The 16338-nt window shown below is 34.5% G+C and overlaps 2 protein-coding genes across 5 annotated transcripts in view; one reads left to right on the top strand and one right to left on the bottom strand.

The window, feature by feature from the left end:
• LOC111047743 (THO complex subunit 1) overlaps nucleotides 1-3525 on the bottom strand; it is a 25288-nt gene extending 21763 nt beyond the window's left edge. For 3 of the 4 annotated variants that reach the window (XM_039428468.1, XM_039428471.1, XM_039428469.1), the window contains exons 1-2: nucleotides 3215-3509; nucleotides 977-1050 (exon numbers count right to left, since the gene is read on the bottom strand). In XM_039428468.1, coding sequence (XP_039284402.1) covers nucleotides 977-1050; nucleotides 3215-3262 — 122 coding nt within the window. In that variant the 5' untranslated portion in view covers nucleotides 3263-3509. Of the gene's footprint in view, nucleotides 1-976; nucleotides 1051-3214 lie in introns of all 4 variants that reach the window. The other variant, XM_039428467.1, reaches the window with a different exon arrangement.
• On the top strand, nucleotides 3255-16338 carry LOC111047741 (peptidyl-prolyl cis-trans isomerase E). The gene is made up of 7 exons (XM_039428472.1): nucleotides 3255-3845; nucleotides 8767-8936; nucleotides 9497-9661; nucleotides 10160-10360; nucleotides 14121-14302; nucleotides 14753-14819; nucleotides 16191-16338. Exons 1-7 carry the CDS (start codon nucleotides 3812-3814, stop codon nucleotides 16257-16259), a joined length of 888 nt encoding a protein of 295 aa, XP_039284406.1. The 5' UTR covers nucleotides 3255-3811; the 3' UTR covers nucleotides 16260-16338.

Here is a 16338-nt window from a genome sequence, read left to right as displayed (position 1 = left end):
TATGGCTATGATTTGATAAGGTTGAATGACTATGGTATCCCACATATGAGTAACAGTGAACATGTCCGGTACACAGTGAGAATATTATTATTATTTAGTTATAGTGGGAGTATTCATACCCGCTCGGCTGGACTAAACGAGAATAATCCCATTAGAACTCACGAGAATTATATTTTCACTGTACCGGCCACTGACTCTGATACTGATATGTGAGAATCTAACTTAAAACAAAATGAAAAATCAATTAATAATAAATAATTGGTGAACGTAATACTAAATCTTAATTGTCATGAAAGATTGAATCTCATAAACTCTCCAGACCTAGCTGGAACGAGTTCGTTGTCTAGTAACCAATATCAGAAACTAGAGAACTCGAGATATAGGCCTAACATGGTTTATGATGCAGATGGTTGGGGGTCCCAACCTCACAAACGGCGAAAGAGTGTCTTGCGTTGTAGGGATGAGAATGTCTCTCTCACACATCTTCCTCTTTCCTGCATGATTCCTCTTTCCACATCTTTCTCTGCATGCCTGCGGTCAGTGTAGAAAGTGAGGATACCGACTGCCCAGAACCAAATTACCGAAATCTTACCCCACCCTAAAAAGGTCAGAGTCAAGTCTCATGAGGTACCTAGGATTCGAAGGGTCATATTATATTCATATCTTGCGACTATGGACTAATTGGTTACTAGGAAACGAATTCGTTATTAGCTGAGTTAGTTCTTGAGAATCGTTTATAAATACGGTCCTATCCTAAATATAAGTTATACAGTATAAGAATTGCAATAAACAATTAAAACTGTAAAGGAAAATCGCAACAGATCATAAGAATGATTGATTATCATAATACTTCTGATTGACAAATTCGGGGAGGTGATAATTTTAACAACAAAAGTAAGATTCTTAAAACAAGACAAATATAAGAGTTCCTTTATATACATAGTGAAATGCAGGTGTAACTTATAGCTTAGATTACCTTGTGTTTAAGGAATCAAAGGATTTCTTCAATGGTTCAAGATTCTTCTTTTCTGAACAAGATTTCAAAGATTCCTGAAACAACAAAATGAATAATAGGAATTATTATTATTATAGTACTAAATATAGGTGTGCACATCAACGAATATTTGAAATTAAACGCTGGATGCCTCTCAAACATGCCAGCATTCTAGAAAATTTTACAATTTTCAATATTACTGGACCTATTCCTTGAGTTTAGGCCTATTCCTATAGCTTGATTTTGCGAGCCCTGATGCATTCAACAATTTTTTTGTTGAGTCGGTGGACAGCATCGTGAATAGTCTGCCCACAGTTGCTGGTGATCCAGTTGAGCTGCTAGCTGCACGAGTTCCACCAGTGAATGCTTGTCTGTGTTTCTTCTGCCCCATTACTCCACCTGCCCTGAAGAAGATTATTCGTTCATTCAAGCCATCCCGGAGCCCTGATGTGTATGGCATGTCTGTATTCATGCTTAGAGAGGTGGTGGATGCTATTGCGGACCCCCTTGCTACAATAGTTAATGCCTGAGATCTGCAATCTTTCCTGATTTCCTGAAAACCTCAAGAACCGTTCCTGTGTATAAGGAGGGTGACCACCATAGCCTAAACAGCTTCAGGTCAATATCGATTACTCCAATCTTTAAAAAGGTGGTTGAAGCGGTCATAAAACCCCAACTTGAGGAGTTTTTTTTAAAGAAAAAACCTTTTCTCAAGTATGCAGTTTGGTTTTCGTAGAGGGAGGTCATCTGTTGATGCAGTGAATCGAGTGGCTGAGAAAATTTGATCATTGTTTGAAGATGGCGAGTCCCTGGCACTTACATTGTGTGATTTGAGAAGAGCGTTTGATTTTGTTGACCATCACATACCAATCAAGAAACTTCGCTATTATGGGGTTTTGACTCTGCTCTTAACATCTTGGAGTCATACCTGACTGAGAGGACACAGGTGGTGTCATTGGGCGGTGCTGTTTCATGTCCACTCCCTGTCAGGTTCGGAAACCTCAGGGTTCAATTCTGGGGCCAATCCTGTTCATCATGTTGGAAAGGTCAGCGGAACATCTGCGGTCTTCAACCTCAGCGGAACATCTGCGGTCTTCAACCTCATGTTTCCTTGTAAATCGTTTCCAGCTAAATGAGAGCAAGACACAAAACATCGTCTGCAGTTTGTTTACCTCATGATCAGAACCTGTGAAACTGCTGGGCTTTATGCTGGATTTAAAGCTTAGCTGAGCCAGCCACATCCAGTAAGTGACCAGGAGATTGTCCCGGATCGGTTTCCTTTTGCTCAAACTGAGGGGACATGTGACGGAGGCATATCTGGTCATGGTGTATCATGCACTTTTCCACTGCCATATCTCCTACGGTCTACTCATATGGGGTCACTCAGCCAAGGTTGTGGACATACTGAAGCTGCAAAAACAGTCCGCCAGGATCAATACTGGAAGCGAACATCTTGCTCATTGCAAGCCCATTTTCGCTACGGTAGTCTGGGTATTCTAACTGTAATCAGCCACTTCCTACTTCTCTGCCTCATGTACGTGAAGAAGAATCAACAAAATTTGTTGACTCGGACTGATGTGCATCACCACAACACCAGGCATCGAGAGCTGTTTGACGTCCCCAGGGTGCGCCTCCAGAGATCCTGTGTATGCTATAGGAGTTCAGCGCTACGCTACTTCAACAGGCTGCCTGCAGAGGTGAAACAGCAGTTGGAGCTCAGCGTGTTCAAAAGAGTTGTGACCGGCTTCCTGAGAACCAGGGCTGTTTACGATGTACGGGAATATGTGAATGATGACCTGTCTCAAATGTTATCAGGCTAAAGTGCCATTATGTTAAAGAGCAAAGCATCATGTGATATTTTTTTGATCTGAACTTGATCACTGCCATCTTGATCAATTTAGTGTTTTTTGTAATTCTTTTTTATTACTGGATGAAGAAGAAGGTACAAGGCATAATTTATTATTGTATGCTGTTCTTAAAGGTTCTGAATTTTAACAAAGTAAACTTATACTGGAACATAAATTAACTGTAAAATTATACTAATAGTTTTTTAAATTTCCCTAGGTATCAAAAACAAAATTGTAAATTGGGCTAAATATTAGAATAAAATTAGGTACCTACGTTACAACGTTTACATGCAGGTCTTAATTTATATAGGTACCGTAGCACAAAAATTAAATACGAAACAATTGAAATATTGATGTATTAATGAAAACTTGCCTGAAGCTGCGAACGCATTAGCTCAAATGAACAATGCTTTGATGCCATGGTTATTTTGAATTAGGCTAACTACTTGTACCGGTAATTGAAATTCAAATTTTAAGAACACAAAAGATCATTGTAAAAAATTTCAAAACTCTGTATGTATAAAATAATTCGTGAATGAGTTACTTCGAACAAACAACAGAATATTATGAAATTAGAAAAGTTTCACTATTGAAAAGGAGAAAACAAACAGCCAAGAGCCAAGCCGAAGTGGAAAATTTAGATTTATTATTTATTTTTAGGTTAGCTTTTTGCATCATCGCTTCATCGACCAACAACCATCGATTATAACAACACCGATGCAGGTTATATACGATCATCGATACATCATACATCGATAATTCAAACTCAACAAAAGAAAAACTGAAACTGGCAGTGAAATCTGGTATCTGGAATTTTTAGGTTAAATGTGTTTATTTACGTTGAAATTTCATTTATGTTAAGTACTAAAATAAAGCTGATAAAATAAATTATTGTGCAGTAAACAGTTGATGATTACAATAATCACAAATGATATTATTGACAGCTTTGTTAAAATAATCCTAGAAAAGAATGACGACTAATCAGAAACGCACCGTTTACGTTGGTAAGAAATTTTAATTGCAAATCTTGGTTACTTTTTATGTTATAATAACTGTCTTAGTTATAATTATAAAATCGAGTTCTTTCCTAGATACTATTCAGCTTATATTAACAAAGCTTCTGTGCAATAGGTGAATAATTAAATATAAAGAAAGCATTGTCAAGGTTTTAACTTGATACCGGTACTATATCTCGCTGTACTGTAGGCTACTTGCCATGCAAATTTCTTGTAAGCTCACATTCTTGTTAAGGTTTTATTTTATTGAATGAGTATATTATATGCAAGTGCACGCTTGTTTAAGAGTGACCATGCGTGCCGATGAGAAACAAAATCTGAAAACAGCAATAGCAAAACTCAAATTAAATGCGTGCACTTGCTGGTTTCATTCAGTGTGAGCAGCTACATGCAAGTCACAACGTGTTTGAATGGCACTTTTAATATTTTGCTTAGGCTATTCATAATTTTATGTGCACTTGCACATTCAATGTGATCAACTTACTTTTCCACAAATACTTTGGTCTTTGCCAGCAGTCTCAAGACTGCGGCCGTATAAACATTTTCAGGGGTTGAGAGTCAAGCCCACAAGCCTACGTAAGGTTAGATATTTGTCTAAGGGTATGGAATATCTTCCAAAAAACGTGGCGTCCGTGGGATCCTCCTGGTTAATTTTTTCATAGAAATAAATCCCACAAACGTGTTCTAAGGTCAATAATTAAGGAAGACAATAATTATTGTTTAAATACACACATTCTAAGTTTCAGAGAGGTCTTTAGTAGTTCTTGTGTACGGCGAATGCTGCTGATTCTCAATAATTATCATGTAATTCCTCTAGATCAAAAATTTTAATAAATAGATAATTCATAATAAGCTAATATATACAGGGTGATTCATAATTATGGTAAAATATTTTAATACGTGATAGTAGAGGTAAAAATAAGAAAAAAAGTTCATATATCCATAAACGCTTCATTAGCGAGCTATACAGGGTGAAAGATTTCGCCCGGAATTCAGTTCCTCTTGTGAAATAAACCGATGCTGAATTGTTTGGGGACTAGTTTTTGAAAAAACTTATGCTGGATTCATATGGAAAAATATCTTAAAAATTGAATAAAACTAGCCTGGAAGCTGTAGTGTGAGTAGTTTTTCAGAAAAAAGTTGAAATATGCAAAAAATCCAAGTAGAAAAACACAGACTTCTACGTTTGAATCAGCAGCAGGAATTTGTAATTCATTACCTCCAGGACTCATTAAAGCTACTGTACCGGCTTTGTTGAATGATTTTAGAGTAGTTGCGCTAATTGACACTGGCAGTTCCAGTAGTTTTGTTAATAAACAACTTACAAAAGATCTGAAATTAAAAATTTACCCCTCTAATGAACAAATTTGTATGACTACTACCTCTCTCCAATCATCAGTTGTTGGACAATGCTCAGTTAACCTCTCAATTCTTGGCCACAAGCACAAAAATGTAATTTTCCTTGTTCTCAAAGATCTCTGTTGTGATGTATTACTCGGTCATGATCTATTGTCTACTAATCATTCAGGTCAATAACTTTCTTTAATGACCAGTAAACAAATAATTTTTCGCAATAAAAATTGTAGAGAATTTAATTCTGAAAAGAATTATGTAAGCTGTGTAAACTAAATTCAAATAAAAGTTGAATAAAATGTATTCTTATGTAGTAAGTACATTACAGCACAAAAATTTGCTGTTTTATGAGGAGAGAACTAATAATTCATAAGTTGTAGCTGATTGCAAATAGAATATTCGGTTTTTTATGAAAAGTTTTTTTTATATGAAAGTAGCATATCTAAATGACATTAAACTTATACCAAAAGACTAGTAGATTATGCCATTAAGCCTGCCATAAGCCATTATGCCATAGAAGCTCGAACAGAAGTAGATGATCTCCTATGATTCCTGCCCAAATGTTTAGCTACTGAAAACTGATGTTGTGGAAGATTAGGATTGATGGCATAAGGATTCTCAGCTGCCGAAATATGTTGGTTATGGACGTTAATGATAGCTGTTATTGTAAAGTGTGCCTCGTCGGTGAATAAAACGTTGTTAAAAAGTTTGGGTAAACAAGTTTTACTAAAAACCATCGGCAAATACCAGCACGGGGAATACAGACTCGTGGCAATAGAGTATGAACTTTCTGGAGGTGGTATGGATGTAATTGTTGCTATTTTAGTATCCTCCAAATAATAGATTGATTGACATTAAACTGCACTGACAATTCTCTTGTGCTCTTCTCTGGATGTTCATAAATTTCATTAAGAACTTGTTCTTCTAACTCAACAGTCATAGTAGATCGGGGTCTGCCTGCATAAATGTCCTCTTTGGATATCAAAGAATCTGTTTCAGACAGACGTTGATGAATAGTGGCAAAAAACCTTGAACTTGGACATACTCGGTTAGGAAAGTTCTCTTGATACAAACGTCTTGCTTCAGTACTATTACAGTAGTGTCCCATTCCATACATTAATGCATGTCAGCTAATTCGGAGTATGAATAATGTCTAAGATAACCTGCCATTTTTTAAAAAGTAGTTAACACTTAACACAAAAGCAAAGTGGAATGGTTACAAATAACTGGTTAATAGATTAAACTAAAAACACAGCGCGGTTACAGTAGGCCTAACTTACAGTTTGTTTTTTTTTTTTTTTTTTGTTCAACAGTGATGTAAAATAATTCTGAAAATAATTTTCAGCTGATAATTTCTTTTAAATATTTTCTTATTTAAAACATAATAAATCAGCTGTTTTGGAACAGCTGTTATTAAAATCCATGTTTTATTTGCAATCAGCTACAACCTATGAGTTATTAGCTCTCTCCTCATAAAACAGCAAATTTTTGTGGTGTAATGCATTACATAAGAATACATTTTATTCAACTTTTATTTGAATTTAGTTCACACAGCTTACATAATATTCTTTTCAGAATTAAATTCTCTACAATTTTTATTGCGAAAAATTATTTGTTTACCGGTCATAGAAAGTTATTGGGCATCAAACGTAGAAGTCTGTGTTTTTCTACTTAGATTTTTTGCATATTAAAACTTTTTTCTCAAAAACCACTTACACTACAGCTCCCAGACTAGTTTTATTCAATTTTTCAGATATTTTTCCATATGAATCCAGCATAAGTTTTTCAAAAACTAGTCCCCAAACAATTCAGCATCGGTGTATTCCACCAGAGGAACTGAATTCAGGGCGAAATCTTTCACCTTGTATAGCTCGCTAATGAAGCGTTTATGGATATATGCTTATGAGAACTTTTTTTTATTTTTACCTCTACTATCACGTATTAGATTATTTTACCATAATTATGAATCACCCTGTATATCATTATACCACGTCATCAAATTCAATAAACATGAGATACACTAATCAACATTGGAGAGTGCCAGTATTGAGAAATTGCGGTTATGTTTGATGATGCACAATCTTAATTAAATGGATCCTATTTAAAAAGTTTTGAATAAATCCAGTCTGTTGGGAAATTTCTCGTTTTCAAGCTCCAATAGATTTAATCAAGAATTTTTTCACCATGGAAAAGTTACAAGTAGGTACCTAATTAAAAATAAAAAATATATAATTTTTTCACTAATTTTTGTTAATTATCAATTACTAACTACAGATTAATGCAAGGAAAAACAAGTAATTAGCTTAGAATTGAAGCGAATTTCATCTTTTATAAGCCATTTAGTTTAAAATTTGTCTTCAACCACTCAGTTGATTAAAAAATGGCTTGAACTCTGAAGAGAGGGTAAATTTCTTGAAATCTTCAGCTTTTTATAAGTTACCTTCCTACTTTCATAACTATTCATTCTCAATTTAATTTAATACACGTGGAAGAAAGAATCCTGGTCCATAATTTGAGGCCAAATTCAATTCTCTATCATCAATGGCTTCGAGGTGGATGGCATTTACCACCTGTTGGTGGTATTTGATTACTCAAATGATCATCTAGGGCCAAAAAATGTACATTGTGCAGATCAACTGGATGATTAATATTATAGGACATCAGTAAAGTTTGACATATGATGCAATATTTCAAAAGTCTTAGAACGAGCCATAACTTTTATACGAAACATTTTTCTCTACAAACGGGAGTGTGAACAACTACAGAATAATTATATAATTATGAGATGAGATTTCCCTAATTTTCTGGCTTTTTATGGGAATAATTTCCTGGACAATATATGTACGATGGAATGTTTTAATTATAGATCTATTCATTCTTGAAAGGATTAAATCAAAGTCAAGTCGATATCTTGATTTGGAGCTGGATGATATTCTTACTTTATTCTAACTGATGGATTTAAATTGAAGTTTAAAAAAATGTTCAGTGTAGGTGTATAGCTTGGTAGGAAGTTGAGGATCAAATACCGCTTCAATTCAAACTATCCGGAACCTGGTTGCCAATGGAACCCTCAAGAACTGTTTTCTCCAGGTAATATTTTGAGTTTGATGACACTGACACACTGTGAACACAACACATGCACGATCACCCGCCTCCCATTACGTAGGGAGCTAGCAACAATTAAGTTGTAATGTTATGCAATATGAACGTTTTCAAAGACTAATAGCATGTAAAAGTATCTCTCAGTTTGTTCAAACTAATTGTGATACCACATTTTTCCATTGGAAGAATTTTTTTTCTGAAAGTCAGTGGGGCCACAGCCTCCCCCTGTTCGCAAGTATGGGTGCCCATGTGCCGGAGTCGTCAAAATTATTTATTATTTATCTTGGGCTAAATTCAGGACTAATTTATATCAGGACTTATCAGGACTAAATTCTAGTCCTGAGTAGATGCGTATTTCTTTCATTTTATCAATTAAAACATACTAATTCTCGTTCTGTAACCAATAATCAGGCATATGAAACTTCTAAATATTGACTAATAATGTATTTTGCAGGAGGTCTAGCCGAGGAGGTGGATGAGAAGGTGTTACATGCTGCCTTTATTCCATTCGGCGACATTGTTGACGTGCAGATACCTCTGGATTATGAAACCGAGAAGCATAGAGGCTTCTCATTCATTGAATTTGAGCTGGCTGAAGACGCAGCAGCGGCCATTGATAATATGGTAATAGCCTATTCACTTCTAATCATGCATTTCTTAAGAAACCAATACTAATTTATCTACATTTCACGAAGTTTCCCCACGAAAAATTAGACCACAGTACCACTATAGTGTTCTTTTAAATAAAACAAAAAATGGGTTTGCAAAAACTTAGTTTCATTGTTCATTGACAATTTACGGATTTCAAATTGAATATTCATAAATAATTCAACCATTTCAAGTAGAATATTTTGAACCATATTGATTGTTATCGAACCCCCAATTGAGTAGTTAGTTTTTTGTTATTCATAGTTAATTCCATAAAGTATAGGTATCAATTCCCCATGGATACATCATGAAGTAACATAACATGAGAATACCTGATGCCTGATGTAATCTAAATTAACAATTTTGATTAAACCAAAAGCAGGCACAACTAGCTCAGGCTGAGAAATAGCTAAGTAGCTTCCATTCTTGGTATGCTTGCAATTATGTTTCTCAAATTGTTTCTAATCTGGGTGTTTTTTTCACTCGCAAAGTATTCATCTATAAATTTCATGCTCACTGTTTGACTTCTTTCGCAGAATGATTCTGAACTATTTGGAAGAACAATCCGAGTGAACTTGGCCAAGCCGCAAAAAATCAAAGAGGGATCGTCGAGAGCCGTCTGGTCAGAGGACACTTGGCTGCAGGAGCATGCCGGCGAAACACTCCAAACCAACGACTCCACTACCAAACATACAGAAGAGGTGAATGGAAATTGAAAATTTTGAAAAATTACTGGTCCTTTAAAACGTTTCTGTGAGCAGGAACGGAAACGTATTGAAAGGGATAGTGCAGTTACAGATCTAAACTGCAATCTGGATAGTGCAGAATAACTGACAAAAACCCTCTAAAGATAAAGTAGAATTAGCTTAAAATGGAATAGAGATCTTGAACTTGAAGCATCTACTATGTAGCTCCTAGCTACATCTATTCAATGCAAATTATAATAATGACTTGTAGAAGTAATTACCTGTAAAGTACGAGTTGATTTTGTAGCCTGTATCTTTGGATAACGACTTCACATGTAAAAAATGTATTCACTGCTAAAAACTGGAAATCATTTACTGGAACTTGAGTCCTAATGTAAATTACATCTCAGTCACTCTTGTAATATGTCTAGCGAATTTGCAGACACTTGGGTAAATTTACACTTCAAGCGGACTTGTTATGTGGGATTTATGAGTAATTGCATTCATTTACAGAGTCAAAATGGGAAAAAGAAGCAGAAGAATCCTCAGGTGTATTTCGACATAACGATAGGCAAGCAGAATATTGGACGTATTATAATGATGTTGAGGCCTGATATTGTTCCGAAAACAGCCGAGAACTTCAGATGTCTGTGCACTCATGAAAAGGGATTCGGATACCAAGGAAGCATTTTCCATCGCATCATACCGGATTTTGTATCCTTTACTCAATTTGTTGTATAATTAATGTGTTAAACCATTATGTTACCAATGACTGTTCTGTCCTTGATTAGTTTAATGCCGTGATTAGGGGTGGCTGTGTGCACACAGAGAGCCGTCAGGCCTTCAGCCGAGTACCAGCTGTCTCAAAAGGGTCTAGATACTCCTATGACCACTCCAAACACTGACCGCTCTCTGTGTGAACGAATCCTTAGTAGCTAGGCAGAGAAGACAAGACCCAATAATTGACAACCTCCTTAACGACCTCACCAACACAAGGACCAACAACAACCTTTTTTATACAGTGGAACCTTAATATAGTACACCCCGTTATAGTACATTTTTTCCCTTGAAACGTCCATATAGCTTCAAACCTTGATGTAGTTTTTTTTCAATTTATTTATTTCAATTTTTACATTACATTTCATCAAGTACAATATAATCACCTCTCTAGCTATTTAGCTAGAAAGGGGCTATTCAGCCACACATATTATACACAAATTAGGCTACAACCAATATTTAACTAGTTACTCTTGCTACAACTCATTTTGATTTCGACTTTTTCAAAATAATAATAATTATAACCTTACTTTCATCAGAGTATAAACACAATATCGTCAGGAATTAAACATTACAAGAAATAAACTCAACAAAAAAATGTTTTCCCACCATTTTCAATTTTGAACCCTTAATTGCCCAAATCATACATCGTATTTTTATGTTTTTCCATTTAATCTTATTGAACATGACTTATATGAAAAGTCACCCCGATTTGGTACAGACGTCGTAATAGTACATTTTCTGAGCGGTCCCTTGATATGTACTATAACGAGGTTCCATTGTATGAGCTTATTCGATTAGTAAGTGGAATTGAATCAACAAACTCATACGTTATTATTCTCAGTAAAATTTAAACATCCAATGTTTCCATATAACTGTCCGAACAGAGTCTGAACAGAATCGGCTGCAACTCATGGATTTTACTATACAGAGTGGGTGAAAAGTTCAAGAACGGCTTAATATCTCATACACAATCGTTATTTGTATATCTAGAGTGAAAAGTAATGTTTTTTCTCCCTGAGGGAGAAAAAACATTTTTCACTCGTGACATTTTTCCTCCAGCTACATTTTTAGAAAAATGCAAATAAAATAATTTTTAAAAACGTACGTGACCAAACAATGTGTTACAACATAATCTAAAAAGTAAACAGCTGGGCTGACTTGTAATCACAGTTCTCCGCCCAAGGTCTATAAATGAAGGTCATGACACTCGTGTTCCTTATGGAGCGGCCATTTTATGGCGGTACATTTGAAAATCCAATCTAATTCAATTTGCTCGTAACAAAATTGTGCATTTTAAAAACAATATTCTAGTTCAAATAATATGCGAATTCAGGTTTTCAATTCTTTAATAATGAAATTTCAATAATAAATGCTTCAATTATCAATTTATTTATTATTAAAAATTGTTCTTATTTTTGTATCTTAAGGATTATGATTCATAAGGCATTGGGACAAGACAGAGATATGCGAGGCCAACTTCAAAAAGAGTTTTTAGTTCCCAATCAATTAAATCTAAAAATCAACAATTCAGTTCCTAGTTGGAATCTAAATATTATTATTCTGTCTGAACAATAATTTATTTTACAATTCAAAGCCAAGCAATATCCCTTGAACAATATAACAAAATAACACATCATGTTGTTCAATCTACAATGATAATAGCTGATAAATTTGAAAATTGGTGAACTAGAAACCCATAAAATGGCGATTTTGCAATGCATCACGGGATTGTGTCATGACCTGTATTTATAAACCTTGTTCTCCGCCGACAGCGCTATGCGCTATCTGTCGGCAAAAGTTGTAACAACAATGGCCGCCACAACTATAACTATGATGAAGTTCCCGTTTCAAATTTGATTAGTTATTGAGGAATATTCGTTGGCTGGTATTTTGAATAACATGGTATAAAAAAATTATACATTTATTAGTATAGTGATATGAAGTTTGTAATAATTTTAGCATACAAACATAATTTTCATATACAGTATTGATCAAATGTCTGGTTGAGGTATTGAATTTAGTTGGTTTAATGACTACTCTATATGCTTCCTCATCTGATCTTAGACCTAACTTATTTCAAATATACGTTTTTAAAATAGAGATGCTTCCCATACTATTTAAATGGAGTTACTTTTACGCTCTAGGGAGTTTCCCTGCTTTTTCCTCCCGAGAGCGAAAAAGTGACACTTTAGTATTATGTTCCAGGGAGTAAAGTAAGCACTTTAGACAGGAGGTGGAGGAAAAGGTAATTTGACGGTGGGTGTGTTTGTGGATCCTACTTAAATTTGAAATACTACTTTACTATGACTTTGAAAATCTGGTCCACCATTTTGAATGCAACTTTTTTTTTAAATAGGAAGGTAGTCATGAGATACATGATTTCGATACGGAATTTCAAAAGAAAATGAATGGCGAAAACCGCACATCGATATCTCAAACCGTTTAGAAGTTATCCACATTATTAATCAACACTGTTCAAAGCAGAAAGGAGAGAAAAAAGTATGATAACGGCTTAGTAACTCATTTTGAAATGTGATTCCAAGGTGGTTGTGATTGGGGATCTTACTCAAATTGAAAATACTACTTTTCTATGACTTTAAAAATCTGATCCGCCATATTGAATGCAACTTTATTTTTTAAATAGGAAGGTGGTCATGCGACACATTATTTCGATACGGAATTTCAAAAGAAAATGAATGGCGAAAACCGCACATCGATATCTCAAACCGTTTAGAAGTTATTCACATTATTAATCAACACTGTTCAAAGCAGAAAGGAGAGAAAAAAGTATGATAACGGCTTAGTAACTCATTTTAAAATGTGATTCCAAGGTGGTTGTGATTGGGGATCTTACTCAAATTGAAAATACTACTTTTCTATTACTTTAAAAATCTGGTCCGCCATCTTGGATCCGCCATATTGAATGCAACTTTATTTTTTAAATAGGAAGGTGGTCATGCGATACATGATTTCGATACGGAATTTCAAGAGAAAATGAATGGCGAAAACCGCACATCGATATCTCAAACCGTTCAGAAGTTATTCACATTATTAATCATTACCACTCATGTATTTCATTTCTGTTTTGCATGGTATTGAATAATAATATGAATATCTGCTGAACGGTTTAAGATATCGATGTGCAGTTTTCGCTATTCATTTTTTCTTGAAATTCTGTTTCGAAATCATGTATCGCATGAGCACCTTCCTATTTAAAAAAATGAAGTTGCATTCAAAATGGCGGATCCAAGATGGCGGACCAGATTTTCAAAGTCATAGTAAAGTAGTATTTCACCTTTGTGTATGAGGTATTAAGCTGTTCTCGGACTTTTCACCTACTCTGTATAATTGTATATTTTCATTGATTGAATTTTATCACAATGATTTGTAATTCTAATTATCCTTCTGTGGACGTTGTATTATGTAACGTTCTTGCAAATCCAAATTGGATGTAATTCCTCATTACTTGTGATTTCCGCAACATAAATATTAAAATAGGATAGAATGCGTTTTTTATTTGATAACATGGAGGTGTTTGGACTGTAATGTTCAAACACCTACATGAACACCCACATCATTATTACGTTCATCAACTCCATAATCAGTATCAAAAGTTTACTATTTTTTACACTTTTTTAAAAATGCAGCTAAAAATTTTGTTTTTTAAATGGATTTCCTTGATTTTGAAAATCAGATGTGTCAAGGCGGAGATTTCACCAATCACAACGGGACGGGAGGTCGATCCATTTATGGAAAGAAATTTGAAGACGAAAATTTTACATTGAAACACACTGGACCCGGAATTTTGTCGATGGCCAACTCTGGGCCCAACACCAATGGTTCACAGTTTTTCATCTGCAATGCCCGAACGGAATGGTTTGTATACATTTATCGTAGTAAACTTCTTGTCTAAACCCACAGCTCCAAGTGCCATTGTCATTGTTTCATCTAGGCTACTTATATAAAACTTGGAGTTCGTTCACACAATATTGCCAGTAAATGGAGATATATGATTGGTGGTTGACTGATTTGTCAAGGTAAAACAATTCACGGTTTATAATAATATTCTGCTGCTTGAATTTGAATTATGTTCACTATGAGATTAATATTGGTATTTGGTGTTACATCCAAAACTAGTTTTTCATTTTCCAATACACATGTTGTTTGTCAATCTGATTCTTTCAATTCAATGTGGATATCCATCAAAATATCACCCTGATTCCTATATTTGTAAAACAAATTCATAATAACTAACTAATAAGTAACTAAGTTAATAACTAGGTAAACTAAGTTAATAAGTTACTAATTAATCTCATTTTTTCTTAGGTTGGACGATAAACATGTTGTTTTTGGTCATGTGATTAGCGGTTTAGATGTTCTTAAAAAAATGGAGGTAAGCGAATAAAAAATTACATACTTCAATAACTAATGTGTTTCAAAAAAGACGCTCTTGAGAATATTACAACAAATTATAGAATTAATCATTACTGCATCCCTAAGATTGGTTGTGGATATCGATTGAAACATTATTGTAAGGTAGTTTTCATCATCGATTTTCAATTTACAAAAGTTGATTTAAATATTGTCCAGTTGGCTCCACATGCAACAGTAAATCCGAAGGCCTGTCTCAACATGTATTTTCACAACCATTTCAACATGCATTTGTCAACCAGCTGAGACTTGGCTCTTCATCCTATGAAATATCAACCAAAAAGCCAAACAGTTTTTAATAGCGACTTTCTCAAATGTTTAATTAAACCACAGTGGAATATCATCCTCGATATTTGGGTCAACTGACAAGTATTTTGAGACAAATTAGAGTTCGGAAAAATTTTCTCTGTTGCAGCAGACTAGTGCCTGCTACTCCCGTTGGAAGGGTGACCGCTTGTGCCAACTCCTTTGAATATGATTCATGAGTTGTAAAATCGCTTCTCGGTGGTTCGGAACCCACCTAAAACTGTAGGTCCATTCATCTCTCATTATCATCCGCCTCATTGTCCATACAAAAGCCTAAAACTCATGTGGGCATTACCCTCAGCAAAAAAATCACTTTCATCTATAATTACTAGACCTCATCATTCAGAGAGAAGTGATATTTTTCAGAAAAATATATTTTCGCAATATTTCGATGTTTCAACTTTATGGTCTTTTAAACCCTTCAACCCTGAAATTTGTTTAGCAATATTTGAATATTGGGAAGATACTCTAAACACTGATCTGTGGTTAAATTATAAAAAAATTCAAGATTATAGAAATGTCAAAATTATAGAAATGTCAGATAGTCGCAATGTCGCACAATTTGGCAACGTTGATATTTGTTCGTGTGAGCCAAATCTCAACTTGTCGAATTCAGACTATAAATAGAAAAATATCACACACATAGGAAAACAGATTTATCCATACACATATGAAGATTTTAAAATATTAAGAAGGGCGCAGACCTTCGGATATATCGTTGTATGTGAGGTCACCTTTTCAATATTCAAATCACATTATTTGTAAGTTCATAATCAATGTTGAAAGTTACGTTCTGTATTAAGGTTTTTATTATTAATGTTTGGGAACGAATAGATTACGTTTATTAGATACTTTCTTCCAATATAATTATTTATATGTTATTTTTTACTTTCCTTCAAGTCACTGATCGTAACTCAAGTCTTACATCAAGTTGGTATAAGTTACGCTTATCAAATAAATTTTTTTCAATCATGGTAACTAGTACGATTATGCATTTCTCTTGAATGAATTTAATCATTTTTTACAGAAATGTGGGACTAAAGCAGGTCTTCCAACAGAAAAAGTGACAATATCTTCGTGTGGTGAACTGGTTTGAATGATTATAAGTGTTATACATTTCTATTTATTTTACTATCCATTTTTTATTATGAAAACAGATAAGTTTTGAAATCACA

The sequence above is a fragment of the Nilaparvata lugens genome, chromosome 5 (assembly GCF_014356525.2).
Source record: "Nilaparvata lugens isolate BPH chromosome 5, ASM1435652v1, whole genome shotgun sequence".
Taxonomy (NCBI): Eukaryota; Metazoa; Arthropoda; class Insecta; order Hemiptera; family Delphacidae; genus Nilaparvata; species Nilaparvata lugens.
Note: the sequence above shows the minus strand (reverse complement) of the source record. Positions and strands in the feature narration are given on the sequence as shown.